The sequence below is a fragment of the Mytilus galloprovincialis genome, chromosome 4 (genome assembly GCF_965363235.1).
Source record: "Mytilus galloprovincialis chromosome 4, xbMytGall1.hap1.1, whole genome shotgun sequence".
Lineage (NCBI taxonomy): Eukaryota > Metazoa > Mollusca > Bivalvia > Mytilida > Mytilidae > Mytilus > Mytilus galloprovincialis.
Window position 1 is genome coordinate 62068528 of NC_134841.1, and position 26724 is coordinate 62095251.

At 31.5% G+C, this 26724-nt stretch overlaps 2 protein-coding genes across 2 annotated transcripts; both read right to left on the bottom strand.

Annotated features, from left to right (window-relative positions):
• Positions 1-8367: 8367 nt before the first annotated feature.
• On the bottom strand, positions 8368-12372 carry LOC143072639 (complement C1q-like protein 4). The gene is made up of 3 exons (XM_076247681.1): positions 12119-12372; positions 10164-10253; positions 8368-8918 (listed from the first exon to the last, which is right to left on the bottom strand). The coding sequence occupies exons 1-3, from the start codon at positions 12267-12269 to the stop codon at positions 8509-8511; spliced, it is 651 nt and encodes a 216-aa protein (XP_076103796.1). The 5' UTR covers positions 12270-12372; the 3' UTR covers positions 8368-8508.
• Positions 12373-14457: 2085 nt separating this feature from the next.
• LOC143072640 (complement C1q subcomponent subunit B-like) lies at positions 14458-20422 on the bottom strand. Its single transcript, XM_076247682.1, has 3 exons — positions 20161-20422; positions 16762-16851; positions 14458-15097 (listed from the first exon to the last, which is right to left on the bottom strand). The coding sequence occupies exons 1-3, from the start codon at positions 20309-20311 to the stop codon at positions 14688-14690; spliced, it is 651 nt and encodes a 216-aa protein (XP_076103797.1). The 5' UTR covers positions 20312-20422; the 3' UTR covers positions 14458-14687.
• Between the last annotated feature and the right edge of the window lie 6302 nt (positions 20423-26724).

Genomic DNA, 26724 nt, shown 5'->3' on the forward strand with positions numbered 1-26724 from the left:
ACATTGTGTATAAATAGAACTGATTTATCAAATTCATGTGTTGATACACTGATACACACTCTTGAAAAAAAATGGATAAAGTTATTGTTTCTCTTGAATCACAAGTTAAATTTTGATACTGGTGTTATTGCAGTTTTCTTGAATTTTAAAAAAAAATATAGCTGTAGCAACGAAGTTCCAACACGACGCCGGAAATACTGCGGTTCCTGCAAAAAAAAATCAACATAAGAAAAGAAGACACAGATTTCGCAAATTTATGCTACGGCGAAGACAATATGTTTGCAGTTTGTTTTAAAGATCCTTTAAGACAGAAATATGGGTTAAACAATCGTACTAGTTAAAACCGATCTCTGCGTTCACATTTAAAGTAAGATCGGTTTACTTTAGATCGATTCAAACTAACCTACCTCTTTTGGTGTTTTAGTTTAGACCGATTGAAGATCGATTCTAAGCGTTCACATTAGCCCTTAAACCGATCTAAAGTGAACCGGTCTAGTTTAAATGAATAAAAATGTCCTAGTGTGAACGGGGGGTCTAAGTCTATTGCAATAATTTTATTAATGTTATATTCTTAAAAAAAAAAGTCCAAATATGATATGAAATAGTTAACATGTATTAAGTCCATTAGGTATGAGATGGTAGATGCATTTGGCCCATAGGGTACGAAATTGATATTATCGTTGGTACGAAATTGATATTATCGTGGGTACGAAGTTGATATTATCATGGCTACGAAATTGATATTATTGTGTGTACTAAATGGTAAATGTTGGGTATGAAAGGCAAATTTGGGTACGAACTGGCAGATGTACGAAACGGTCAAGGTACAAAATGACTTGCTTCCGAATATTTTGCAACAAAATTCTATCTTTCCATTGAGTTTTACTTTTTTTAATATTATCATATTTTTAATTATATACATTTATCATAATATATTTAGTAGTAGATACAGTAGTTTTGAATATGCTGTTTAATCCATATCGCGCAACTTTGATGCGCACCCTTTACTATACCAAACTCCTATCCTTTATCACAACCTTTATCACACCCCTAAAAAAAAATTATTATTTTTTTTTTTACATAAAGTCAGTTTTTATTTATGTAAACTTAAGAAATAATTTTCCTCAAAATAGGTCCAAAATGAACGGTCATTCGGGCGTGACTTAATTTATTGAATAACGTCATTGATTGGCATGTGACGTCACGAACGTCAAGTTTTCATATTTTTTGGCACACTAAATGCAACTATAAAAAATACAAAACACACAAAAAAATACAATAAACAAAGTATTTTTAAAACAACAGCACGCAAATTGTAATGTAACCCAGGTGCTTCGGATAAGTAATTGAGCAGTTCTTTTAAAAGGCTTTTTTTTAAAACAAGACAAAAGTAGAACTGAAGGTTACCCAGTGCTATGGATCAGAAAACAATTCATATCATATAATACTCTCCTGTTGAAATATATGATAAAGTGTAAAAAGCATGGCAAAATCCGTATCACATGACATGCCGTATCTCGGGATGATACGACATATGATACGGATTTTGCCATGTATTATTCCCTATGTATTCTTTTACGAAATTCAAAACTAGGTATTGACCAAATTGTATATATCTGTAATTAAACGAATCGAAACAAACAATTTGTTTTCGATGAGACGTATATTAACTAAATATATCCAGGAAGATTTATAGTTTATTTATTAGTCTATCCATTTGTAAAATAAACCATTATTATTAATGTCTTTTATTCGTATCATTATTTTCATTTTCTCATCAATTTATTATAATAGAAATAGTTGTATGTTAACAAAAGAGGATTTCGAGAACTGTTATCATGTAAAATTCTTGATATAAAGGTTTTCATCAGCTGTAATTCAAACGGCATATGTATGAACCCGCAACAAAATGTCAATGGCTAATAATTTTACTCCTGTACAGATATAGGTTACATGTTTTTTTTTCTGCTTAAACAAGGATTTCCATAATAACAAAATGTTAAAGATATTATTATAATGATTTGAATATTGTCATAATTTTGATTTTCCCTAGAGTTTTAAGATATTACAGGATTTAATTTTATTTTGGTGGATTTTGTCAAACCGGGTATATGGTTTTCCGGCTAAAAACCTCATACAGTTTCCAAGCTTAAATCTATATTATATATGATGTTTGTACATATACTAGATAAGGTTAAACTTATTATTAGAATTTCTATTTTCGTTAAAGTTTTCATAGATGGTTTGTCCAACTTAAACTTCCTATGTTTCCGAGCTAGAACGTTATGCATGGTGTTAGTACATATACTATTAGTGGGAGATATCAGAAATTTACCATATATGACAGGATGTTTAACTTGTTAGTCATGTTTATGTCCCGGGTCAAAAAGTTGTGTCGTTTACTTTTGTCGTTACATAATGAAATAAAAATTCATTTATAAAGACTTCACCATTTTGTAAAATTTATTATTTTCTGTAAATATTGTCACATCACTCCCATATCCATCAAGACAACTTGATCATTTTGTAACTGGAAATGACACTCACATGTACATTTTGTATTAATAACATTCACCCTTTTTACTTCCTGGTAACCCTGCAAAATTTGAGATTTGAAATCTTGAAAGATTAACAACAGTAATATTTCCTATATAATATAAATATCATAACTACTATGGGCCATATAATGTGTTTTTGAGTCATATCCATTTCCAACTGCTTACTTTTAAAAAAAAATTTGTGGCAATATATTTATGCATGCAGCAGGGGCATTATATGTGTCTAGTTTATTTATTAACGTCAACTTGCTTTGAAACAAACTTACGATTATACTTAATATGTTTTGCGAGTTCGATAAATCAAGACTGATACCGAATTTGAATAATAAAAATGAATCTAAAGAAATTTGAAAAGTAATATTATAAAATGTTATTTTTTATTCGTTGTTTTCTTTGGATTGACAAAATAACAAACAAATCTATTCTTATATAAGAACACACTAACTTTTGACCGATATAATGAATAGAAATATATATATACATGTACGATATAGCGAAATGTTACACACATCTGCAATTTCAGCTAAATGTTATGATAAAGTTGTGTTTTTTGTCAAGGAAACCGTATAAATGTATCTCAAGATCTTTTTTGTAGTTACGAGGGAATAAATGTATTATCTTTTATAATTAGATATATATTAAACTTTGTTTTCACAATTTGTGCTAAAAAATCAAAGCAACAAGTTAATAGTTTCATGCGTCCGACGCCCTTTCATCAGGAACGCTCAAAGTCGAATATTCGAAAGCCGAGGATGTACAAGAACCAAAACAGTGGAAGAGTAACATTACCCCAAAGCATATACAAAATAGCCAAATTTATCAAAGTAAACTATGTGCGAGGGATTTGAAACCTTAGTTTCTGTATAATTTCATAATTTATAAACGGACAATTTGAGAAAGGTTTGTTCTCAATCATGTCAGTACTATAGTGCTGCCTTCTGAGCTGATAATACTCTCGGGGACAGCAGTTATATTTAACGTGTAAGAGGGGATTATATAACAACATTATTCCTGTTTCAGGGTTTTTCATTTATCTCCGTACTGCTTCTAGCACCATAGACGACACGGCCAATGATTATGAAAATAAGAAGACGTGGTATGATTGCCAATGAGATAACTCTCCACAAGAGACCAAATGACACCGAAATCAACAACTATATGTCACTGTAAAACCTTCAACATCGAACAAACCCCATACCGCATAGTAAGCTATGAAAGGCCCCGGAATGACAAATGTAAAACAATTTAAACGAGAAAACTACGGCCTGATTAATGTACGAAACGAAAACAAATATGATACTCAGCTAAAAACGACAACCGATGAATGACAGACTTCTTACTTGGTGGCTAGATTTCAGTTGCTCTGGAAGGGTAGACATTTCCTGCTAAAAAAAGAACACCCGTCGTGTTGCTTGTGCACGTACAAACCCATCGATAAGACGTTTTTGGTAGGTCACAATCGAGGAAAAAAAGACAGGATTGTGGTTACAATTGGTATTTATCCGTCGTCATTCTATATTCTGCAATAGATCTGGTATACACCTTACCTACCCACTTCACTATAAATAATGTTGTTATATGAAATTATCCTTTTATTCTATTAGGGATAAATAATGGATTTTTTTGTCCACTATGTAAAATTCCCAATTCTGGACTGCTGGAATTTGCAAAGAATTGTTTATAGATGGAGCTCATACTATGCATTACATTTAGGCATATGACTGTTAAGATCATTTTGATAAAATTTATTTTACAGCACAAATACCCGAAGAATGGCATGAATAGTGCAGATACATACATTTCTCTTAACTAACTAAATGAACAGACAAACGAGAGTGTGGGGATTGGTTAAGGCTGTCGTGACTGTCATGGCTGTGTTTTCGTTGATACACATAAGAATTAAAACCGAATGGATTACAAATACACATCGTCGTGTGAATATTGAAGTGTTATATGCCCACTTTTGATCAAAATGGGGATAGCTACATGCATATGTTTGATATCCAAATGTAATGGTCTCCATATCAAATTGTACTACGGGATTTCTACAACCTCATTCTGGAATAGTGTGTACACATTTTTGTGTTTAGTACATTGACGGTCTCAATCTCATACTAAACTTATCAGTTTTTGACAGTTGTGTTTCCAATAAATGGATTTAGGCTCATGATATTTAGGGCCTTTGGATAACACATTGTGCATAGAGTTTTCATGTCACCAGTGATAAAGTAGCAAGTCAGGATATATATTATGAAAGGGGAACTAAAACAAGTGCAATCAGGAGGTATATACTTGAAGTAGTTAATATTGAAATCCTGCAACACTTGTTTTTAATAGAAAGTTTTAGCTGCAATTGAATTGGTATATGTATAAGAGATAATCTGTACATATGGATCTTCAATGAGAGAAGGTACATTCGAATGAACTTAATGTTAAAGAAAGATATTGCCAAAGTTGATGGCATAGACCCATTTGTTGTTTAGTGCGACTTAATGTCACTATTTTTTTTAAATGACGATATTGTAAAATACATTCAGGTGATATTTTCCTCTACTCCTTTTGTTTTCTAATTATTTTTTTTTTAGGACTGGAACTCAAATTTTCTTGTTTTATGTACATTTTGAGCAGAACTGTTTCTTGTGCCTTTTCAGAAAGTAATCTCAGTCCGATCATGGTACACGTACATGTGCTACAGATGATTTGTAACATTGTACAATAAAATCCCTTGTGCAAAATGTCACTTCATATTCTGAAACAATAGAAATGATACGGGTTTTCTTTCCAAGAAATATATTACCTTAATAGTGCTATTATGTGGTACTTACTTTATTTTGCCTTTTAATTCGAGCGCCACTGGCGAGTCTTTTGTAGACGAAACGTGCGTTTCTCGTAAATACGAAATTTCAATCCTGGTATCTTTGATCAGTATATGTACAACCACTGGGTCGATGCAACTGTTGGTGAAGATTAATTTTCCCAAAGGTATCTCCAGCAAAGTAGTCAGCACTTCTGTGTTGACTTCAGTTATTGAGATGCTACTGGAAATGACTTGAGTCATAGATATTTTCATAATTATAAAAGAGGGACGAAAGGTACCAGAGGGACAGTCAAAATCATAAATTGAAAATAAACTGACAACGCCATGTCTACAAATGAAAAAGACAAACAGACAAACAATAGACCACATGACACAACATGGAAAACTAAAGAATAGGCAACACGAACCCGACCAAAAACTAGGGGTGATCTCAGGTGCTCCGGAAGGGTAAGCAGATCATGTTCCACATGTGGCACCCGTCGTGTTGCTCATGTGGTAACAAATCCGGTAAATAGTCTAACTCGGTAGATCACATTCATGAAAGAGAAGGGGATTGTAGTACGACGCAAGGAACATGTCCGATATCATTTGTTAAACGGTTATTCCATAACGGTCAACCAACTCGTGATGGCGTCCGTAAAATTTCTGAAGGGATGATTTCAACTTTAACATTTGGAACTCTTGGTTTAATAGCTTCCTTGTGAGCAGCAACCCTCTATTAAGATTATCATGATAGGAAATGAAAGCCCGAGAATATCGTATCAATTGCGAGATATATACCCCGTATGCAGGTGCTGCCGGAATGCTGCTACTTAGAAATGGAAAGTTTACAATTGGAAAGCTGAAATCATCTCTTTTGTCGTAAAGTTTTGTTTTCAACGTACCCTCATTGTCTATTTCTAGATGTAAGTCAAGATATGAGGCCAACTTAACTGTGTCTGAAGTATCCTTTATCTCTAGTTCGAAGGGATAGATGAGTTCAACATAGTCACCAAATTTTGGATTATTTAGTGAAAGAACATCATCTATATAGCGGAAAGTAGAGTTAAGAAGTTGATGAATGAAGTCAACCTCATAATAATAAAGAAACAAGTCGGCAAGAAGAGAGGCACAATTTGTTCCCATTGGAATGTCGACAGTCTGTTGAAAAAACACGTCCTCCGAACGTAACAAATATGTTGTCAATCAAGAAATTAAGCATCTTGCTAATGTCAGTTTTAGAGAATTTTTTGTTTGAATCAGAGTGATCCTTTACAAAGAAGGATGTGTCCCTCCCTAAGACAAGACACTTGTATCTACGTTGTCCATTCTTTTTTATGAAACAAAGCAATACCAACTCTTTTAATTTTTCTTTAAGTATGGAATGTGGAATACTTGTGTAAAGTGTAGAAAAGTCAAATGTTTTAATACTATTACAGGATAAAAGAGAGTTAGATTGTATTTACTCTAAAAGATCTTTGGAATTTTTTAAGTATCCACATCTGATTCACGCCACCTCTAGAATAGGCAGTTTCACAATAACTTTGAAGCCCATCTTTGATTGCTGATAAAATAGATGTTAACAATTTAGAAAGAGGTTTCGTGGAGCACTTGGAAGACCCAGCAATATACCGTTGTTTGTGAGGACACTTATGCAGTTTCGGTATCCAATACAGTGATGGAAGATCCAGTTCTTCATCTTTGATTTAAATTACAAAGGAACAGACCTATGATTATCCAGGATTTCCTCTTTGGTAAGTGTCTTGAGGGTATATTTTGAATTTTTGAAACATTAAGGCTTTTCTACCTCAGGAATACCTTAGCTGTATTTGGAAAAACAATTTAGGAATTTTTTTTCCTCATGCTCTTCAACTTCGTACTCTATTTGGCCTTTTTAACAATTTTTTATTTGAGCGTTGATGAGTCTTTTGTAGACGAAACGCGCGTCTGGCGTAAATACGAAATTTTAATCTTAGTATCTTTGATGAGTATATGTACAACCACTGGGTCGATGCCACTGCTGGTGGACATTTATTTCCAGAGGATATCACCAGCCCAGTAGTCAGCACTTCTGAGTTGACCTGAGTTATCAATGATATGTTTATAAGTATGAATTAACTGTTAATAAAAAAAAATTTAAATACTAAGGCTTTTCTGCCTCAGGAAAAGATAACCTTAGCTGTATTTGGCAAAACTTTTAGGAATTTTCAATGCTCTTCAACTTTGTACTTATTTTGCCTTTTAACCAATTATTGATTCGAGTGTCACTGATGAGTCTTTTGAAGACGAAACGCGCGTCTGGCGTAAATATCAAATTTCATTCCTGGTATCTTTGATGAGTTTATTTGTAGACGAAAACTCGCGTCTTGTGTCGAAAAACATAAGCCTGGTATCTTTGATGTGTTAATTTTATTTAAATATATATAATATATAAGCGTAGTGCCAAATAAATTTAGATGGAATATAAACCCATGGGAATTTTTTATATGAATTATTACACATTTTTTTCTTTTTTTTTTTTAAAGCAAAGCAATCCAGAAACTACCTTAGAGTACGTAAAATATTTATTTCTTAACTGTCAAACATAAATTCAAAAATCGATAAAATCAACACAAAATCTCACAGTTAAATTAAAACAATTGTCCTCATAACACAGTCATGGGGAATGAGATCAGGAGACAAGCCTTTTCAATCTTGATTTGTAGTTATATGATTTAATCTGATTTTAAGTGTGGTTTTTTTTTTTTGTCAAAAACAATATAGTTTAAATAGTTTAATTTTATCAATGCAGGTGATTAAATGTAGAAACTGTAGCTTTTTTTACGGTGTTTAGGGGTAAGTAGGAACCGAAGCCTTGTACAGCCTTGAATCTGAACAGAAAAAAACGGCAGCGTTTTAGTCACAAACATGACAGTGAAGATTTGGCAGAAGAAGAGTGGAGTACGTTGCACTTAAAAGTTTTTTATGAGGAGAATTGGTGGACCCTATTGAAAAGAAATTCCAATTCAGGAAAATTATGAGGTGTTTTTTAATTACGGTAATACAAACTAAAGTTGACAGAATTACAGACAAAACTATGAAGACAATATCAATAATATTAGGCACTGCTATCTGTCAAAAACGTAACAATACATTTGCACGAAAAAAAACAATTTACATTGTTGCTATTAGGAACCCTGTAAATGATGCCAGTCTATTACCATGGAGTCGTTCTGTCTGTTTATTGCTGTTTGTTCTACGGGTCACTTCAATGATATCACCTTTCTTTAGTTCTAAAATCGCTTCCATGTCAGCAGTATTATAATTTTGTGCTGCAGTACTACGAGCGACTTCAATCCCGTTTTTGTTCATTTGCAGAAAAACACTATGATAACTTTGCGACATCCCAGTACTTCCGAAACGATACAATCCATCAAAAGGCGCAATGAATTTTCCTGTTTTCGGATTATAACCTTTACCAATGTTAGTGTATACCTGATCAAAAACTACTGTTTGACTAAACTCAAGGTCGAGATCTCTGGTTGAGATTGCGTAGAAAGCGATGATTCCTTGCTTAGTCCCATCTAAAGAGAAAGAAAACACATCAAAATAGACATTTAGTGGCAGTAATATATAAAAATATTTACCTTAGATTAAGACATATAATCGTCCGATTATAATGGTTTTTTGTCAATGGTATGAGGAAATAGACATTATGTGGATAACTGGAAACAATTTACAACAATCCCATGATACTGGAAATTATGAGCAATATCAATCGTATAGCGTTTTTATTGGTGCTGTTCATCATCTGGATCACAGTCACTGGAAGAACTGAAACAATAACCTGCACTGAGCAATTCTTTTTTTACGTTTTTTTATTTTATTTGATATTCACCGATAACCACTAAAACGAAGTTCATTGAATACTACAAAATAAAAACAACAGTTTATAAATTATATGTGTCCGACGCGTTTTCTGAATAAACCTTCATCAGGAACTCTCAAAGCAAAGAATGTATACGAAACAAATCAGTTGAAGAGCTACTTGTCAAAAAAAGGACCTAATTTGTTTTGCTAAATTATATAGAGTTAAATAAATTAATGAATTTAAAAAGTAAAGTACCTTGATATCTAAAATGAAAAAAGTTTGCGTTTGCAATGTTGCAAATGGATGGATCCAACAGTGTGATCACACATGTACCGAACTTGTAAAAAAAGAAACAGGAACAAACGACAATCACTGAATTTCAGGTTGGTTTACTTGGAATAGCACATGCAAAATATGGTGGTGCTAAGCATGTTTGTTGGAGCCAAACATTTCCCCCTAATCTTCGACAGTGGTGAACCGGTACAACATAGGAACAAACTACACAAATTAGTTGAAAAAGTGTTCATTATAGTTAAATGTGATTTACTGTATCTGCCTACAACACTGTAGTTTTCTTACAAGATTATAGTATCTGTCTTAAATGCTTATAGTAGGCAATGGATATTTTAATCTTAATATTGTAATGTTAATTTAGATTTCGAGGAATTAAACCACAGAAGAGCTAAAAATCAAGTATGGTTCTGCATTGGTTTATGGTGGATACAAATGTAGCAAACTCCCCGGCAGTTCCAGTTCCGATCCGCATACGGGTCCGCATACTACTCTACACTAATGATGGAGTAAAGGAAAATAGTTCCGGAACGGAAACGATCACTGTTCGGAGTTTGCAAATGTAGTTGTCTCATTTACAAGCATACCGCAGATCGTATTTTCAAATGTAAAAAATGAAAGAGAAAAAGGAATAAGAGAGCACTGTTCCTGTTGTGAAATCACTTACCGTTAGACTTTTCGTTGCTTGTTGAGTTCTTCGAGTCCCTAATGACATTCAATATCTCGTCTTTTGAATCTTTTATAAGCTGAGCTATTTCTAAAAGAAAACATGATACATTATCGTGCCATGATATGTTTGTGTATGTTTCCTAAACAGTTTATTGGTATCATATATAGAGCCTGTGTTTTTCAAATCAATTATTGCGAGAGTTGTGAGCGTCACTGATGAGTCTTGTGTAGACGAAACGCGCGTCTGACGTACTAAATTATAATCCTGGTACCTTTGATAACTATTGATACAATATCAGTGAAGAAAACAATACATTTATTTGGTTTGCATGCTCATAAACCTAGAGACTAAAACACCTAGTTTTATCTCAATCCATCATTCAGTCCAAAATACAATGTGGACAAAATCAGGTTGCACATAGACTTGCCCTTTACAACAAACAAAATAAAGTTTCCGCAGATCGTAGTGTTTTGCCTGCGATTGATGATGTCTGGGTAAAAGTGTAATTTGATCGCCAAAAAACTAAGTCAAAACATATAGGAAAATCTAGATTCGGACATTATCTTTTATAATACATTGTATATTATATATCATTACTCTAAATATCAGCACACCAATTTGCCGAAGAAATTTTTGTTGTTCCCTCGCTGGGATTCGAACTGATGCTATTAGGATATCGAGACAACACCGCCTGCACTGTGCCATATATATATTATCATAAAATGTACTCTGCCAAAATTTCCGAATAATTAAATGAAGGTTGAACATAGTTATTGATGTCTATATAACTTTTATCCGAGGCGTTATCTGAATATATACTGCAAAAACACTAAGTCATTAAATAATTGATAGAATACGGGAAATGACAACATATGTTGAAAATTTTACTCTGGATGCTTTATTTTGATCATAAAATATCTACTGTCTAAGTTTCATAAAATTCCAGGAATGGTTGATAAAGATATTGATGTTGAAAAACAAATTAAATGCAGACTAAACCTAAAAATTGACAACGACCAACCAATGAATGTAAGATCGCTATATCCCGCTTAGGTGGCGTTTTTCCACATGCTCAGAAAAAGGTGAAATTTAAAGTATATCTCATGTATTATTTAGCGGATACGGAGTACTTATACATTTGTTATGATCATGATAACCCTGTATGTATGTATGTGTGTTAATTGCCTTCATATTGACTTACTGTTGACCTGTTGAAACAGATCATGAAAATGACGGTATTCTGCTCTATTTGCCAGCTTTTATGTTTGGTATTCATGAGGTGATACTTTGAATTTAGTTTTGTAATAAGAAGGACAAATGTTTACTACTTTTGTGTCATGGATGGATAACAAATATCCTGTGTTTTTTTTTATTAAAATATCTTATATGAGTTTGACGACGATGTATTCTAATGTCTTGGGCACTATTAACGGCATTATGAAAAAAGAAGTTTCATGAAATCTGGCAAATTTCATGATAAGGAGTTTACTTGTACGAGTTATAAATTCCGATTTTTTTTCAATTATCGCTTGATAGTGACTTTTACGTTACTTGATGGCTATAATTACCCAAACCATTTCAACACCAACTCCCTGAAGGCTTCTTTGAACGTGGTAGATCACAATGCTACGTAAGTTAACACATAACACCCTACCCAACAGATGTTTACATCTAAAAGCCTTGATCACTTCTAAATTCTTGCTGATAAAAACATTTTTGAAATATTCGGTTTCGATCATCTTTACGGGGACCGAAAACACGTATTTCAGAATTTAAATCAAAGAACAGCAAACTAACAAGAGACCAGTGAGACAGTTTATATTGTTCTTAGTAGATAAAGCATCAATTCGGATACCATAAATTAAAAAATAAATGAAATTAAATAAATAATTCTTAGTGTTTCTATAGGTTCACATTTGAAGTAAAATGGAAAACATCACTGTCACACTTACTAAAATTCTGGATATTCCCTCTTCCTTTTTCTTGCCCTATCGAAAATAAAAGATAGCTCATTCCAATCGCGATTGAATATCCCAGAATTAATCCGCTGACTGTATATACCAACGTACGATTTCTGCTCCAAAATGTCTGTAATCCGCTCATGTTTGGTGCGTTGACAATAAACTATCTGTGAAGCTGAAATATGACTTCAAACGTTCATTCAATTAATCTGGTTTTTCCAAATAAACAAGTACAACGTAAAGACAGACACAAAAAGTAATTAGAGTTCTTTGTACTTCATATGTTTATATAATTTAAAGTAGTTTATAATATCAATTTCAAGTGCAAGAAATGGTTTGCTTTAATTAACACTCGACAGTTTTCTTTATTATATGTGCATACTGTATGAACAATGGCTGTCCTTCTCATTCTATATATTTCAACATGTACATGTATGAATGTAAGATTATTTTCAGATAACTAGTATTCAGTTATTCAGTAACAATCCGGATTTTAAAGAATCGTCTAGAAAGGCATTTAGAACACAATTGTCCACATGTGTTCTATTACGGTAGCATGTTTATAAAAAAAAATACAGTTTTCTAACTTTTGAAAAAAAATATCTCAATAATTTCCTTGCCCTTTCAAAAAATACTAAAATTGAAAAAAATGCCTCCTTTGTTAGAACAATTTGTAGAAAGGTAATGGGTATTATATAGTTTTGTAGTGGGATGGTTATAAAAAATTGTTAATTGAAACTAATGTGTATTGAATTTTCTTCTCATGTAAGATTATATGCGAAACACAAGAACTTTCTTTAAACTGGTACTTAATAAAAAAAAATAGAGGAAAATAAGAATACAAGCAATTTACAGATACTTGTGGTAAACAAGACAATACATTAAAAATCATAGATCACAATTATACAGATTTGTTACTTAAAACAGTATTAATTTTTTTCCGAGGGCGTAATAAAACGCAAGTATACCGATGTTTATGTAATGCTAATGTCATACATTAAAGTATAAAACATCCAAACTATGAAATAGTAATTTCTTTAACCCCAAAGAGAATGATACGGATTTGTAGTTATCTATTGTTGTGCATATATCACTAGTCATACCGTTCCAATATCACACTATGCGGATGTTAGACTAACTTAAATTAGTTCGTGTTGTTTATTCTTTAGTTTTCTATGTTGTGTCATGTGTACTATTGTTTGTCTGTTTGACCTTTTCATTTTTAGCCATGGTGTTGTCAGTTTATTTTCGATTTATGAGATTGACTGTCCCTCTGGTATCTTTCGTCCCTCTCTTTTAAGTGACATGATTGATGTCAGACTAACATTAGTGGACATGTAAGATGCCAGCATACATTTGTGGACATATCTCATGTTAGACGAACATTAGTGAACATGTCTGATGTCAAACTAACATTTTTGGACATATCTGATGTCAGACTACCATTAGTGGACTTGTCTGATGTCATACTAACATGAGTGGACATGTCTAATGACGGACTAACATTAGTGGACATGTATGATGTTAGACTAACGTGAGTGGACATACTAGTAGCTAATGTTAGACTTATTTGTCTTTTTGAATATTACTTTTACTGTTTAGTCTATTTTTGGTGATATCGATCTGTGTTTTATACATCCCGTTATTGTGCTATGGTAATTTTTTGTTTTCTTGTCTTTCATGTTTGTTAATGTGCTTTGTCTATATGCCCCCCGTTTTTGTTATTGTATTCTACAGGGTGATATTCGAATTTTTATCGTTTCAGTTACACTGGAAGGGGCATATTGTATCCAGTGCCTTTTCAAAGAGTGTTCTTAATACGAGCCTTGTGCAAAAGATGATTTGTAATATTTTTCGAAAAAAAAATAAACCCTTGTAAAAAGGGTTCACTTACCATTCTGTAAACACATTCTTAAATATCTTCAGGTAAAACATCTTATCCTCATATTTAGGTTCACAGCTGTGAGTAGAGCTTAATATACCTTCTTTAGAAGAATGCATATATTTGGTTTTTTTTCAACATAATACACGTTAACAAACTCAAAACATAACATTTTTAAAATGAATTTGTGTTGACATGAATAATCATTGATTCATGCTTTTTTCATATTTATACATAAGCTGATTTCAAAAATTAATTTATTCGAAATACTATGGATAAATTAACACAGAAACAGGTTGCCTTAGCTGTAATTACTTCTGTTTTTTATTGGCCTGTTAATTTTTTTTTATATAAGTTTCTGAAGAAACTCGCGCCATGTGTGGAAAATAATAAGCCTGGTACCTTTGGCGAGTTATACTTATAAAAATGGCCCAATATATAAACGTAGTACAAAATACATTCAGATGTAATATAAATCTATGGTGATATTCAACATGAATAACAACACATTCTCTAAAAAGAAGAAATGCAGAAATTGTCAAATTCTTAGTAACAAGAGACTCTGCAAATTTTCAATAGATTGAAAGACGTAAGTTTTTAGGTCTCTGTTTTATACATAAGTCAAAGTAATAGCTCTATGAAGTGTATTTCCAATATTTTTTGTCCGTTTTACATAATCTACATTGTTGCTATTAGGAACCCCGTAAATGACGCCATTCTGTTACCATGGAGTCGTTCTGTCTGTTTATTGTTGTTTGTTCTACGTGTGACGTCAATAATATCACCCTTCTTGAGTTCTAAAATGGCTTCCATGTCAGCAGTGTTATAATTTTGTTGTGCAGTGCTACGGGCGACTTCAACACTGTTTTTGTTCATTTGCAAATGAACTACATCATCACTTTGCGACATCCCTGTACTTCCGAAACGATACAATCCATTTAAAGGCACAATGAATTTTCCTGTTTTCGGATTATAACTTTTACCAATGTTAGTGTATACATGATCAAAAACTATTGTCTGGCTATGCTCGAGGTCGATAGATCTGGTTGCGATTGCATAGAAAGCGATGATTCCTTGCTTACTCACAGCTAAAAAGAAGAAAAAAAACACATCAAAATAGCAAATTCATGGCAACAATATATAGAATGATAAAAGTTATATTTAAACGTGGAATCATACGATTAGATCATAATGGTTTGGTTTTTTTATCAACAGTATGAGTAAATTGATATTATGTGGATAACTGGAAACACGATACAGGCAAATACAACAAAGACCAATCGAACAGCGTTAAACTTTATATCTCTGTCTGCTGTTCATCTTTTGAATCACATTCACTGTAAGAAGTGAATCAATAATCTACAATGAGTACTATCTCTTTATTAATACTTGATATTCTTTGTCATTTACACAAAACCACAAAAAACAACACTTTATAAATTGTATGCGTCTAACCTGCTTTTCTGGTTTTACCTTCACCAGGAACTCCCAAAGTTGAATACTTGAAAGCCAAGATTGTATAAAAACTAAACGTTGAAGAGCTATATTACCAAAAAAGGACCTTACATATAGTTTTACTAAAATTTCTATAGTTAAATAAATTATTTAAATTCAAATAGTTCGTTAACTCTGATATTTAAAATGAAAAAGATTTACGTTTGTAAAGTTTCAAATGGATGGATCCAACACTATGATCACACAAACACCGAACTTGTAAGATTTTCTTGAAAAGTAAGTATGTCATATTAAGCTCATGAATTTTGTTTTGTAAAATCACTAAAACAGAGTATGTTTGGCGTATTAAATTGTAATCCTGGTACCTTTGATAAATATTTACACCACTGGGTCGATGCCACTGCTGGTGGACGTTTCGTCCTCGAGAGTATCATTAGCCCAGTAGTCAGCACTTCGGTGTTGACATTAATATCAATTATATCGTCATTTTATGAATTTCCTGTTGACAAAACTTTGATTTTTTCGGAAAACTAAGGATTTTTTTCCCCCAGGAATAGATTACCTTAGCCGTATTTTGCACAACTTTTTGAAATTTTGGGTCCTAATTGCTCTTCAACTTTGTACTTGTTGGCTTCATAACTATTTTTATCTGAGCGTCACTGATGAGTCTTATGTAGACGAAACGCGCGTTTGGTGTATAAAATTGTAATCATGATACCTTTGATAACTATTTACACCACTGGGTCGATGCCGCTGCTGAATAACGTTTCGACCCCCAGGCTATCACCAACCCAGTAGTCAGCACTTCGGTATTGACATGAATATCAATTATATGGTCATTTTATAAATTTCTTGTTGACAAAACTTTGATTTGTTTGGAAAACTAAGGATGTTCTTATCCCAGGAATAGATTACCTTAGCCGTATTTGAAAAAAAAATAAAAATTTGAAAAAATTTGAAAAAAAAATGGAACCCCTTAAAAGATTGGAACCCCTTAAATTGTTTTTGAATCCCTCCTTGGAGCAATTAATCCCACATTCAAACCCAGCCTTTCCTTTGTAGTATAGAACCTTGTAGTACGATTTCAGAGAGATCCATATTCTTTAACACGAGTTATTGTCTGGAAACTATAAAAATGCTTGTTTTTTACCCTTTTTTTGTCCCTAATTCCCGCATGAATTGCTCTCTGGTGAAATTATCTCATTTACAAGCATACCACATATTCTTATTTTTTCATGTAAGATATAATATAAAATAAGGAGGAAGACAGCAGAGTTGCTGTAGTGTAATCACCTACCGTTAATATTTTCGTTGCTTGTAGAGTTCCTCGAGTCCCGTATCACATTTAATATCTCCTCTTTTGAATCTTTTATAAGTTGAGTTATTTCTAAAAGTAAACATGATTCTAATATATTTTTAGAAAAGTGCCATGAAAAGTTTATGTATGTCTCCTAAAAGATTTATTGGTACCACACGTATAGACTGTGTATTTCAAAACAATTATTGCGAATGTTAATACATTACAAAACCAATGTGAACAGAGTACAGTTATTTGGTTTGTATGTTCACAAACCTGTAGCCAGAAACACCTAGTTTTAACTTTGTCCATCTTCAATTCAAAATACAATATGGAAAGGAATTATGTTGTCGTCCTTTGGATATTAACCAAATCAAAACAAAATCCTCGGAACCTATAGCACCGTGTTGCGCGCCACATGGTCCGAGACCACAACGTCCCTTGATTGATTTTCGAACGAATATAGTCCCTAGTGTTGACAGTGGGTTAATTGCCAATGTTTTTATACCCCTTCCAAATTTATTTCTCCACATTTTATGCCTCAAATTGCAAGTAGGGGGTGAAACTACACTGTAAAAAAATTGGGTCCAGAATTTTAAAGGAAAGTAGTGATTTGGTCCAGCTGAAAAAGGTTGAAAATTAGCACTTCGGAAGCTGTCAAAAGATTTCAAGACGCCCTAAACATAGAATTGTCCATATTTTGAGTTAGAGCCGATGAAGTTTTCTATAATTTTGATATAATTTCTCCAAAATGTAGTACAACACACATTTTAAAAATTTCATTGAGAAAGCATTTTTTATTTATGTTCTAAAAGAAATGCACTACGAAATAATTGTGTTCTCGGACCACATGCAGGGTGTCGGTTATGTTGGACACGGGGTGTAAATTTCGAAGCGAAGAATAACTATCAAAGTAACTTAAAGTTCAAGTATCAATTTTTTTTTATTTTTTTTTTAATTCCTCGTACCATATAATGTATTGAATGGAAGGAACTGAGACATAATCCATTTCCTGCAAGCAGAAGCAGTTGTTTTCAGTGCTCTGTTTCCTCAAACACCTCTCCTTAGTTTTCCGTGTTGTAGATTTTGAGGCTTCATATGCAAATTTCTTGATAAAAAACTACTTAAGACGACATCCTCTCGAATCATTTATATAGAATTGAATTCCTATTATGGAATTCAACCAAATACCAGCTTCTTACTTAAAATTAACTGGTTATAAAACTAGTTTTTCATCAAAATATTAAGTGTTTTAGGGGTGTCAGATTTTGCGTCTCAAGGGGTAGAGGCTTTTAATGAAAAAAAAAATAGAGCAGATTTGCATATAAATCGGTCTGTATCTGATACTTTTTAGTTAACACACATCTACTGTATTATGATAACACATTACAAACTAAAGGTACTTCATTTTGCCATTTTTTTAGTCTTATAAGACATGTGCTTTTGATTTCATAAAAAGTAAAAAATGACTCAAAATATTTTGTTTTAAAGCTTGAAAATTATTTCTTTTCCTTGTCAGTTACTAGCATGATCAGAAAAAGTCACAGCTGGAGGTCTGCTCTGTGAATTTCCTCCATGTTTCAGTGAATTGAGCCACAGCCGTGACTATTTTCTGACCATGATAGTAACTGAAAGAGAAAAGAAATCATTTTCCAGATTTAAAACAAAATATTTTTTACTTTTTATGAAATCAAAAGCACATGTCTTATAAGACTAAAAAAAAGGCAAACATTTAGTTTGTAATGTATCATCATAATATAGTAGATGTTTTTTAACTAAAAAGCATCAGATATAGACCGATTTATATGCAAATCTATTCTATTTTTTTTATTATTAAAAGCCTCTACCCCTTGAGACGCAAAATCTGACACCCCGAGCAACACTTTTATATTTTGATGTAAAACTAGTTTTAAAACCAATTAATTTTAAGTAAGAAGCTGGTATTTGGTTTAAATTCCATGATAGGAATTCAATTCTATATAATTGATTCGGGAGGAAGTCGTCTAAAGTAGTTTTTATCAAGAAATTTGCATATGAAGCCTCAAAGTCTGCAACACGGAAAACTAAGGAGAGGTGTTTGAGGAAAAAGAGCACTGAAAACGACTGCTTCTGTTTGCAGGAAATCGATTATGTTTCAGTTCCTTCCGTGCAATACATTATATGGTAATAAGAATTCTAGAAAGAAAAAAAATTTTGATAATTGAACTTTCTTTGATAGTATTTCTTCGCTTCGAAATTGCCACCTCGTGTCGATCATAGCCGACACCCCGCATGTGGCGTTCTACAAGGTGTATATAGTGTCTCGCCTTAGATTGCTGCTGTCCATATAAAAGTGTAATGCTGATCGCCAAAACCTATCTCAGTGAAATGTTTAGCGGATACTAAGTATATATGCAAGTGTAAAAATCATAATAATCCTGAATATATGTAATGTATATATCTATGTCAGTATCCTTCAAATTCACTTACTGTTGACCTGTTGAAATAGTTCATGATACAAAATGTAATGACGGCATTCTGCTCTGTTGACAGCTTATCTTATATCCACTGAGGTGATATTCGGAATTCAGTTATGTAATAGAAGGTACAGCTGTGCATGCACTAAATCTGTGTCATGGTTTAATTCCAAAGATTCTTTGTTTTTCTTTTACAATAGATAGACGAGTTTGATTAGGGATCCCTTTGCCTGATTGCTATATATATAATAACTCTAATATTTACACCACCAACTCCCTGAATACGATTACCTCAGCTGTATTTGGCAATACTTTTAGGAATTTTGGTCCTCAATGCTCTTCAACTTCAGTTTTTACTTTATTTGGCCTTTTTAACATTTTTGGATTCGAGCGTCACTGATGAGTCTTTTGTAGACGAAACGCGCGTCTGGCGTATATAGTCCTGGTATCTTTGATGAGTTTATTTATTTACAAAGTTACCTCATAATGTTACGTACGTTAGAAGAGATTACACCTTACCCAAAAATATTTGCATCAAGGAACATTACTTCTAAATTATGCATGCTTTCCAGTAGCGCTAAAAAAAAACACAATTTTGAACAATTTAGTTTCATCTTGATGGGGACCGAAAACACAATTTTCAGTATTCAGGGCATGCACTAGACTTGCTACCTGTCCCTTCCTAATTATGTTTTTTTCTTTTTTTTTTCAATTTGCCCCTTTAATAATTTTACTGCTCTAACTAGGAGATTACAATTATTCTGACATCTGCTCCAAGGGCCATCAGTAGGCTGGCACTTATCAGTAAACATATAAATTAGTAAGAGAGAAATAATAGAAAGGGAATTATAGCAAGTCCAAGCATGCACCAGCACACAAACACGAGACCAGTGAGGCATTTTAATTTATTCTCAATAGGCTGAATATACATGTTTATGCTTACCAAAAGACTGGATATGCCCTTTTCCTTTTTCTTGCCCTATAGAAAATAGAAGATAGCTCATTCCGATCGCAAACGAATATCCTAGAATTAATCCGCTGACTGTATATACCAACGTACGATTGTTGGTCCAAAATGTCTGTATTCGCCCCATGTTTGGTGCTTGTATAATAACTATCCGTGATGCTTGTAGCTGACTTCTGCGTGTATCATATTAATCAGGTTTTTCCTAAATAAATACGTGCGACATTAAGAAAGCCACATGAAGTAATTAAGAGTACTTTGTACTTCATATGATTTATAAGTAATTCATGTTAATACTAATTTTTAGTGCAGACGACGGAAAACATTAATTAGTTTCTAGATTTACATTTTCTAACCGCAGCATTACGATATTTTAGGTCAGTTTCTACATAATGTATCTAATACAAATAACAGATATACAGATAATACAAATACTAGTCACATGTACATGAACAATGATAGGGACAACATGTACAAAATGTTTGAATACATGTTTAGTGGAATGAGAGATGGACATTATTAAGTAATAAGAAATAAAGGTCTTTTTGTTGACATTTTTAAATATTTGATTTTTGGTTAAACATGTTAAACTAGGCAAAATAGATAAGCCTAAGAATATTTGTAAGAAATTAAGTTTTTTTAATATTTTTCATATTATCATGTAGATGTGTTAAAAGAAATATGATAGATATTATAATGTGTATACATATAATATACCTGGGAACAGTTAAAAATAAGAAGGTTGGTAAAATTGGATAACTGAGATCAAACTGACAAAAGAGAAACTTAAAAGTGTTATTTTATATGTTAATTGTTTACCATAAATCATAAGGCAATGACAAAATTTACCATATTTAATATATATTAAAAAAGTAATTCATAAACAATCATTTTAAAGTTGGAATTCAACATGTTTAATCAATATATTTGGATGTAAGTGTAAAGAAATAATTTTAAAACAGAAAATAGAAAAGAAAAAAAAACAAACATTTTTTACTTGCTTGTTCAAAAATTTTGAGTTATCTTTCTTTGTCCTCAGATATTGTTTAAATGATGACATATTGTTTATTGCTTGATATTTCTTATATGTACAAATGTATGGTAAATGTTTTGAAATATGAATATATCATATATATGACAATGAAGAGTTTTATATTTTAAAGATAAACCAAAGTCATCTTCTTAAGTCAATAATTGGCAGTAGAAAAACTCAAATGAAAACTATAACAATGAAACTTATAATGATTTATTTTCAGACCATTTATTTAATTATTTTACAAAAACATTTAGTTTACCAAAAAAAAAAGAGGAAGGAATTTGATCATGGGAACTCATGAGAATAAACGCTATTTAACTATTTCTGCTTGGAATGTGCGTGGCCTTGGGGACAAAATTCAAGATGATTTTTTTATAGATAAAATTCAAAGTGACATAAATATATTACTTGAAACCTGGAAAGGGGAGTGTAAAGATTATAAAATATCAAATTATAATACTTTCTCAAAAATACGCAAAAAGAAAAAAAAAGCACGTCGACATAGTGGAGGAATTATTGTCTATTACAAAAAAGAAATAGCAAAAGGTATAACCAATATTAATGGTACAAAATCACAAAATAGATTATGGCTAAAACTTGAAAAGGAATTCTTTGGTTTCAAAGAAGACTTATATTTATGTGCATTATACATTCCCCCTATAAATTCAAACTATTTTGAAAATGATTATAGCTTTTTAGAAAATGAGATCAGTACTTTTGCAAGACAAGGAAAAATACTTTTAATGGGGGACATGAATGCAAGGACTGGTAAATGTCCTGATTTTATTACAGGAGATTCTTGTCAAATAAATAATTTTGATGCTAAAAATCTAATACCAAATTATTATGAAGTTGACACTGAAATTTCTAGAAACAATCAAGATAATGTAACAAATGTACAAGGTAAATCCTTATTAGAATTATGTATTGCCTCAAGGTTACGCATATTAAATGGTAGATTTATAGGGGACAGCCTAAGCTACTATACTTATATGTCAATAAATGGATACAGTGCTGTAGATTATGCATTAATAAGTGAAAGTCTCCTGTCCTCAGTGAAATACTTTAAAACTGATGATTTTACTTACTTGTCAGATCATGTACAGATTCAGTTAACATTAAATTGTAATATAAAACAAACTTTTGACCTTAAAAGTCATATAGAAAAAAAATGGAAATATTTGAAAAGATATAAATGGACTGAAAATTCACATAACTTACTACTTAAAGCTCTTATGTCAGAGCATATAAAAAATGATATAATGAAGTTTGAATTAAATGAGTATCAGGAAAATCAAAAAGGGGTTGATGGTGCAACTGAAAATTTAACTAACATTTTTGAAAATATCTCTGATATTACTTGTAAAATTACAAAAATAATTAAAAGTAAGAGAAAAAAATATAGACAGGCATGGTCAGACAATTGTGTATATGAGACAAAAAAAGAAATAAACAGGATTGGAAATAAACTTAAAAAATGTCCAAATAATCAACTTAAACAGAAATATTTTGAATTGTTAAAAAGTTTTAAAAAAAATGGTAAAATTTAAAAAAGCAAAATACAGAGAGAAAATGTTTAACTCATTAACAGATAGTTTTGATAAGAAACCTAAAGATTATTGGGAAATACTTAAAGGAATGAAAAACAAAAAAAATACTGGTAATGAAGTGCCAGAAATTTTAAAAGATGAAGAAATAATTACGAAGCATATTCAGGACCAAGAAAAACCCACATTTGTAAATATAAAATGGAAAGAGGAAATAGAAAAACAACTTGTTAATATTGAAAAGAACATAATATCTAATAGAAAACAGATGCTCCAATAAAATACTCTGAAATAAAAAATGTTATTAGTAAGCTAAAAAAAGAAAAAGTGCCTGGGCCAGATACCATTATAAATGAAATAGTAAAATTTAGTAAAAATGTATCTATCAAAAGTATTGTTAAACTGTTTAACCTTATTTTGAATACAGGTATTTACCCATCAAAATGGAAATACTCATACTTAATTTTATTGCATAAATCAGGAGTAAAAACTGATCCTAATAATTACAGGGGAATATCTCTGATAAGTTGCTTACCAAAATTGTTTAATGCTGTATTAAATGAAAGATTGATTAAACTGATGGAAAATACTATAAGTAATACTCAATTTGGCTTTAGAAAAAATCACAGAACCTCTGATAGTATATTTGTGCTTAAGTCTTTAATAAACAAATACTTACACAAAAATAAAAATAAAATATATGCCTGCTTTGTAGATTTAAAAAAGGCTTTTGATTCTGTCTGGAGAAAAGCTTTACTTTATAAACTGTATAAGGCAGGAGCAGGGAAAAAAATATTTAATATTATTAAAGGACAGTATGAGGAAACAAAATCTGCCTTCAAGCATCAAGAGTGGCATTCAGAATATTTTGAAATCACACAAGGGGTTAAACAAGGGGATTCATTGAGTCCTACTTTATTTAATTTATTTATTAATGATTTAGATGCAGAGTTTTCAAATGAAAATAGCTGTCCATTAGAACTAATTGATACTAAAGTAGGATCTTTACAATTTGCTGATGACCTTTTAATATTATCTGAAAGTAAAGAAGGCCTACAAAATAGTCTGAACAACTTAGAAAAGTATTGTGAAAAATGGCAATTAACTTTAAATATTAATAAAACTAAAACAATGATTCTGCAGCCAAATAATAAAAAAGTGGAAACATCTTTATCAAAATATAAAAATGAAAGTTTGTCAAATGTCTCTGAGTATTCATTTCTTGGAATTCTTGTGAAATCAAATGGAAACTTATTGCATAGCTCTGAAGAGCTTGTAAATAAAGCAAGGAAAGTGATGTTTGCCATTAAAACTTATACTGGTTCCTTAAATAATCTGCCAGTTAAAGTAGCTTGCAGTCTTTTTGATTCTATAGTTAAACCAATAGCCACTTATAATTCAGAAATAACTTATATGGATACTTATGTTACAAAATTTAGGGCAGAAAAACGTGCAAATATTTCCAAAACAAATATAGACCCCCTTAATTTTACTGATAAATCAAGTTTAGAAAAATTACATTTGTCTTTCTGTAAATATATCCTCGGAACAAGAAAATCTTCATCAAACATAGCTGTGAGAACAGAGCTAGGGAGATACCCACTAGAGATGCATATAAAAACTCAAAGTATACTTTACTTATCAAGATTACTAAATTCTGAAATTAATCCATTATTATACGAATCCTTTTTACTTTCTAAAAGTTTAGATAATTCAGGTTGCTATACCTGGTTTACATATGTTAAAAACATTTTGAAAGAGGTAAACATGGACGCATCCATTCTTGAGGGAAACAAAAGAAAAAATTACTCAAAGTTGTTAAAAAAAACCTTCAAAAATCAATTCTTAAATTTCTACACAAATATATTTGAACAAAAATTTGAAAAAATAGATAAAAAAAGTAAATTGTATTTATATAAAAGTTTAAAGCAAAATTTAGAAATGGAAAACTACTTAAACTGTAAATCTTTTGAAAAGAGAAGGAACATAACAAAAATGAGAATTAGCGATCATAATTTAATGATAGAAAAAGGAAGACATTTAAAAATACCTAGAGAAAAAAGACTATGCACATCCTGTAATACAATGGAGGATGAAGCCCATTTTATTTTATACTGCAAAAAAATTGCTAAACTAAGAGATAACTTTATAGGAAATGTAATTAAACATATGCCAGATTTTATGTCCTGGCAAGAAAATGAAAAAATTAAATATCTTCTTTGTCCATCAACCTCAAAAGAAGTAGAAAGCTTAGGGTCCTATTTTAAACAGGCATTAGAACTGAGGACAGGGGACTCTTGATTTATTTATAAAATATATTTATATATCATATAGATAGATTGTTTTGCTTTTTTGCTTTTTTTGTTTTCATGGTTTTGTTTGTTAAATGTATTTTGTGTATGTTTATATTATTTGTCACAAACTTATTGTTCAGAGTTTATATGACAATAAATATTTGAATTCTTATAAATACACATTCTTGCTGATCTACAGGTCGATAATTTCTTTAAAAGATTTTTACTTTGGATTTTGTACTGTAGTAGACATCAGTAGTACATACATTGTCTGTGGAAATAGCGAATCGAGAAAACCCGTTTTTTTATGTAGGGTAGCCATTTTTTTTTTTTTGCAAACGAGATGCATTTTGGGAAAGAGGAATGGCCAATTTCCCCTCAATTCTTTTCATTCGGTAAGATAGGTAAATCATGTTTTAAATAGCCCGATAGATGCTTATTATAGTACATTAAAATGCGTCACATCATCTATTTTCATTCCTACAAAAAAACAAGGCCAAGACTATTGATTTTTTTTTATATTGAATTTATCTAATTGTTAACACCCTTTATGCGCATTAGGTACCATAGCACGTAACTTGTCAAGAAGACAAATACTATTGAACAAATTCAAATATGATGTTTTTTTTCCTCATTTTGAATATAAGGTTTCATCGTCTATTAGATAAGATAAGATAATATATATTTTAACCGGAGAACATCTTACATCAGCTGGCCATAGAACACCTTGTGTTACTAACACATGTTATATGGCCTTTTCTGGCATTTTAACAAATCGGCCCTTCGTTGTGATACAGATGCAACAGCTTCTTGATGTTTTACCTACAATCACGATTTGTAGTCTAATTGATTTGTTCTGTGGTGTTGTCTTATTTTCTGATGACTTAGGTACCTGTGTAGGGACAGTGGTAAGAATTTCAGTACTAGTATCTACACAGTTAGTGAATTGGTGACAAAACTGATTGCTGTTGACTGCATTTGTTACATATTATACCATGTTCAAAAAAAGTTTCGAAAAATTGTTTGTGTTGTTTTGAAACTTGTATACAATGGGCTTATTTTATGTTATGTGTATATTGCACACGCAACATTTGGGATTCATTGCTATAGAATCAATTTTCGTGTTATTGGTTATGTACAGGCACCTACTTCAGTTTGACGGCAGTTGTTTCTTGCATATATGTTAATGTCAAGGTAAACACATATATTGAAAGTAAGTCAAGAGTATGGACAGTCATAGGAATGCACAAAATAAGCGATATAGTATTATTTTTTTGATAAAATTATTTATATAATATAGTCAAAATGAACCAGAATGACTCTATGAATTAAGCAAACATCCGAAAAAATATGATAGAAACATTAAAATTTAACATAACAACACAAAAAATGCAAAAAGTCTGAGCGAGATTCGAACTAGCTTGAAAACAATCTTTCATTTGTAGTTCTATGCTCTACTGATTGAGCCACCGCGATACTTGACTATAATGTTCTTAATAAGGAGCTATATTGGTACAATTCAGAGATGTTACAATTTTTTCATTAAAAAGTTTTTTTTATATATATAATAAGGACACACTAAACCAATTTTAATTTTTAGGGAAAATGTAGTATAAATTGCCATAGTCACGTAAACATAACTTTTTTTGGTTTAAAATGTCCTTCT

Excerpts from the sequence above, each read along its gene's own strand:
- LOC143072639 (XM_076247681.1), bottom strand. The coding sequence starts at position 12,269 with ATGAGCGGATTACAGACATTTTGGAGCAGAAATCGTACGTTGGTATAT. Across the intron at positions 10,254-12,118 it reads AGGGAATATCCAGAATTTTA|AAATAGCTCAGCTTATAAAA; the intron begins GTAAGTGTGACA and ends GTTTTCTTTTAG. Across the intron at positions 8,919-10,163 it reads AAGCAACGAAAAGTCTAACG|ATGGGACTAAGCAAGGAATC; the intron begins GTAAGTGATTTC and ends CTTTCTCTTTAG.
- LOC143072640 (XM_076247682.1), bottom strand. The coding sequence starts at position 20,311 with ATGGGGCGAATACAGACATTTTGGACCAACAATCGTACGTTGGTATAT. Across the intron at positions 16,852-20,160 it reads AGGGCATATCCAGTCTTTTG|AAATAACTCAACTTATAAAA; the intron begins GTAAGCATAAAC and ends GTTTACTTTTAG. Across the intron at positions 15,098-16,761 it reads AAGCAACGAAAATATTAACG|CTGTGAGTAAGCAAGGAATC; the intron begins GTAGGTGATTAC and ends TCTTCTTTTTAG.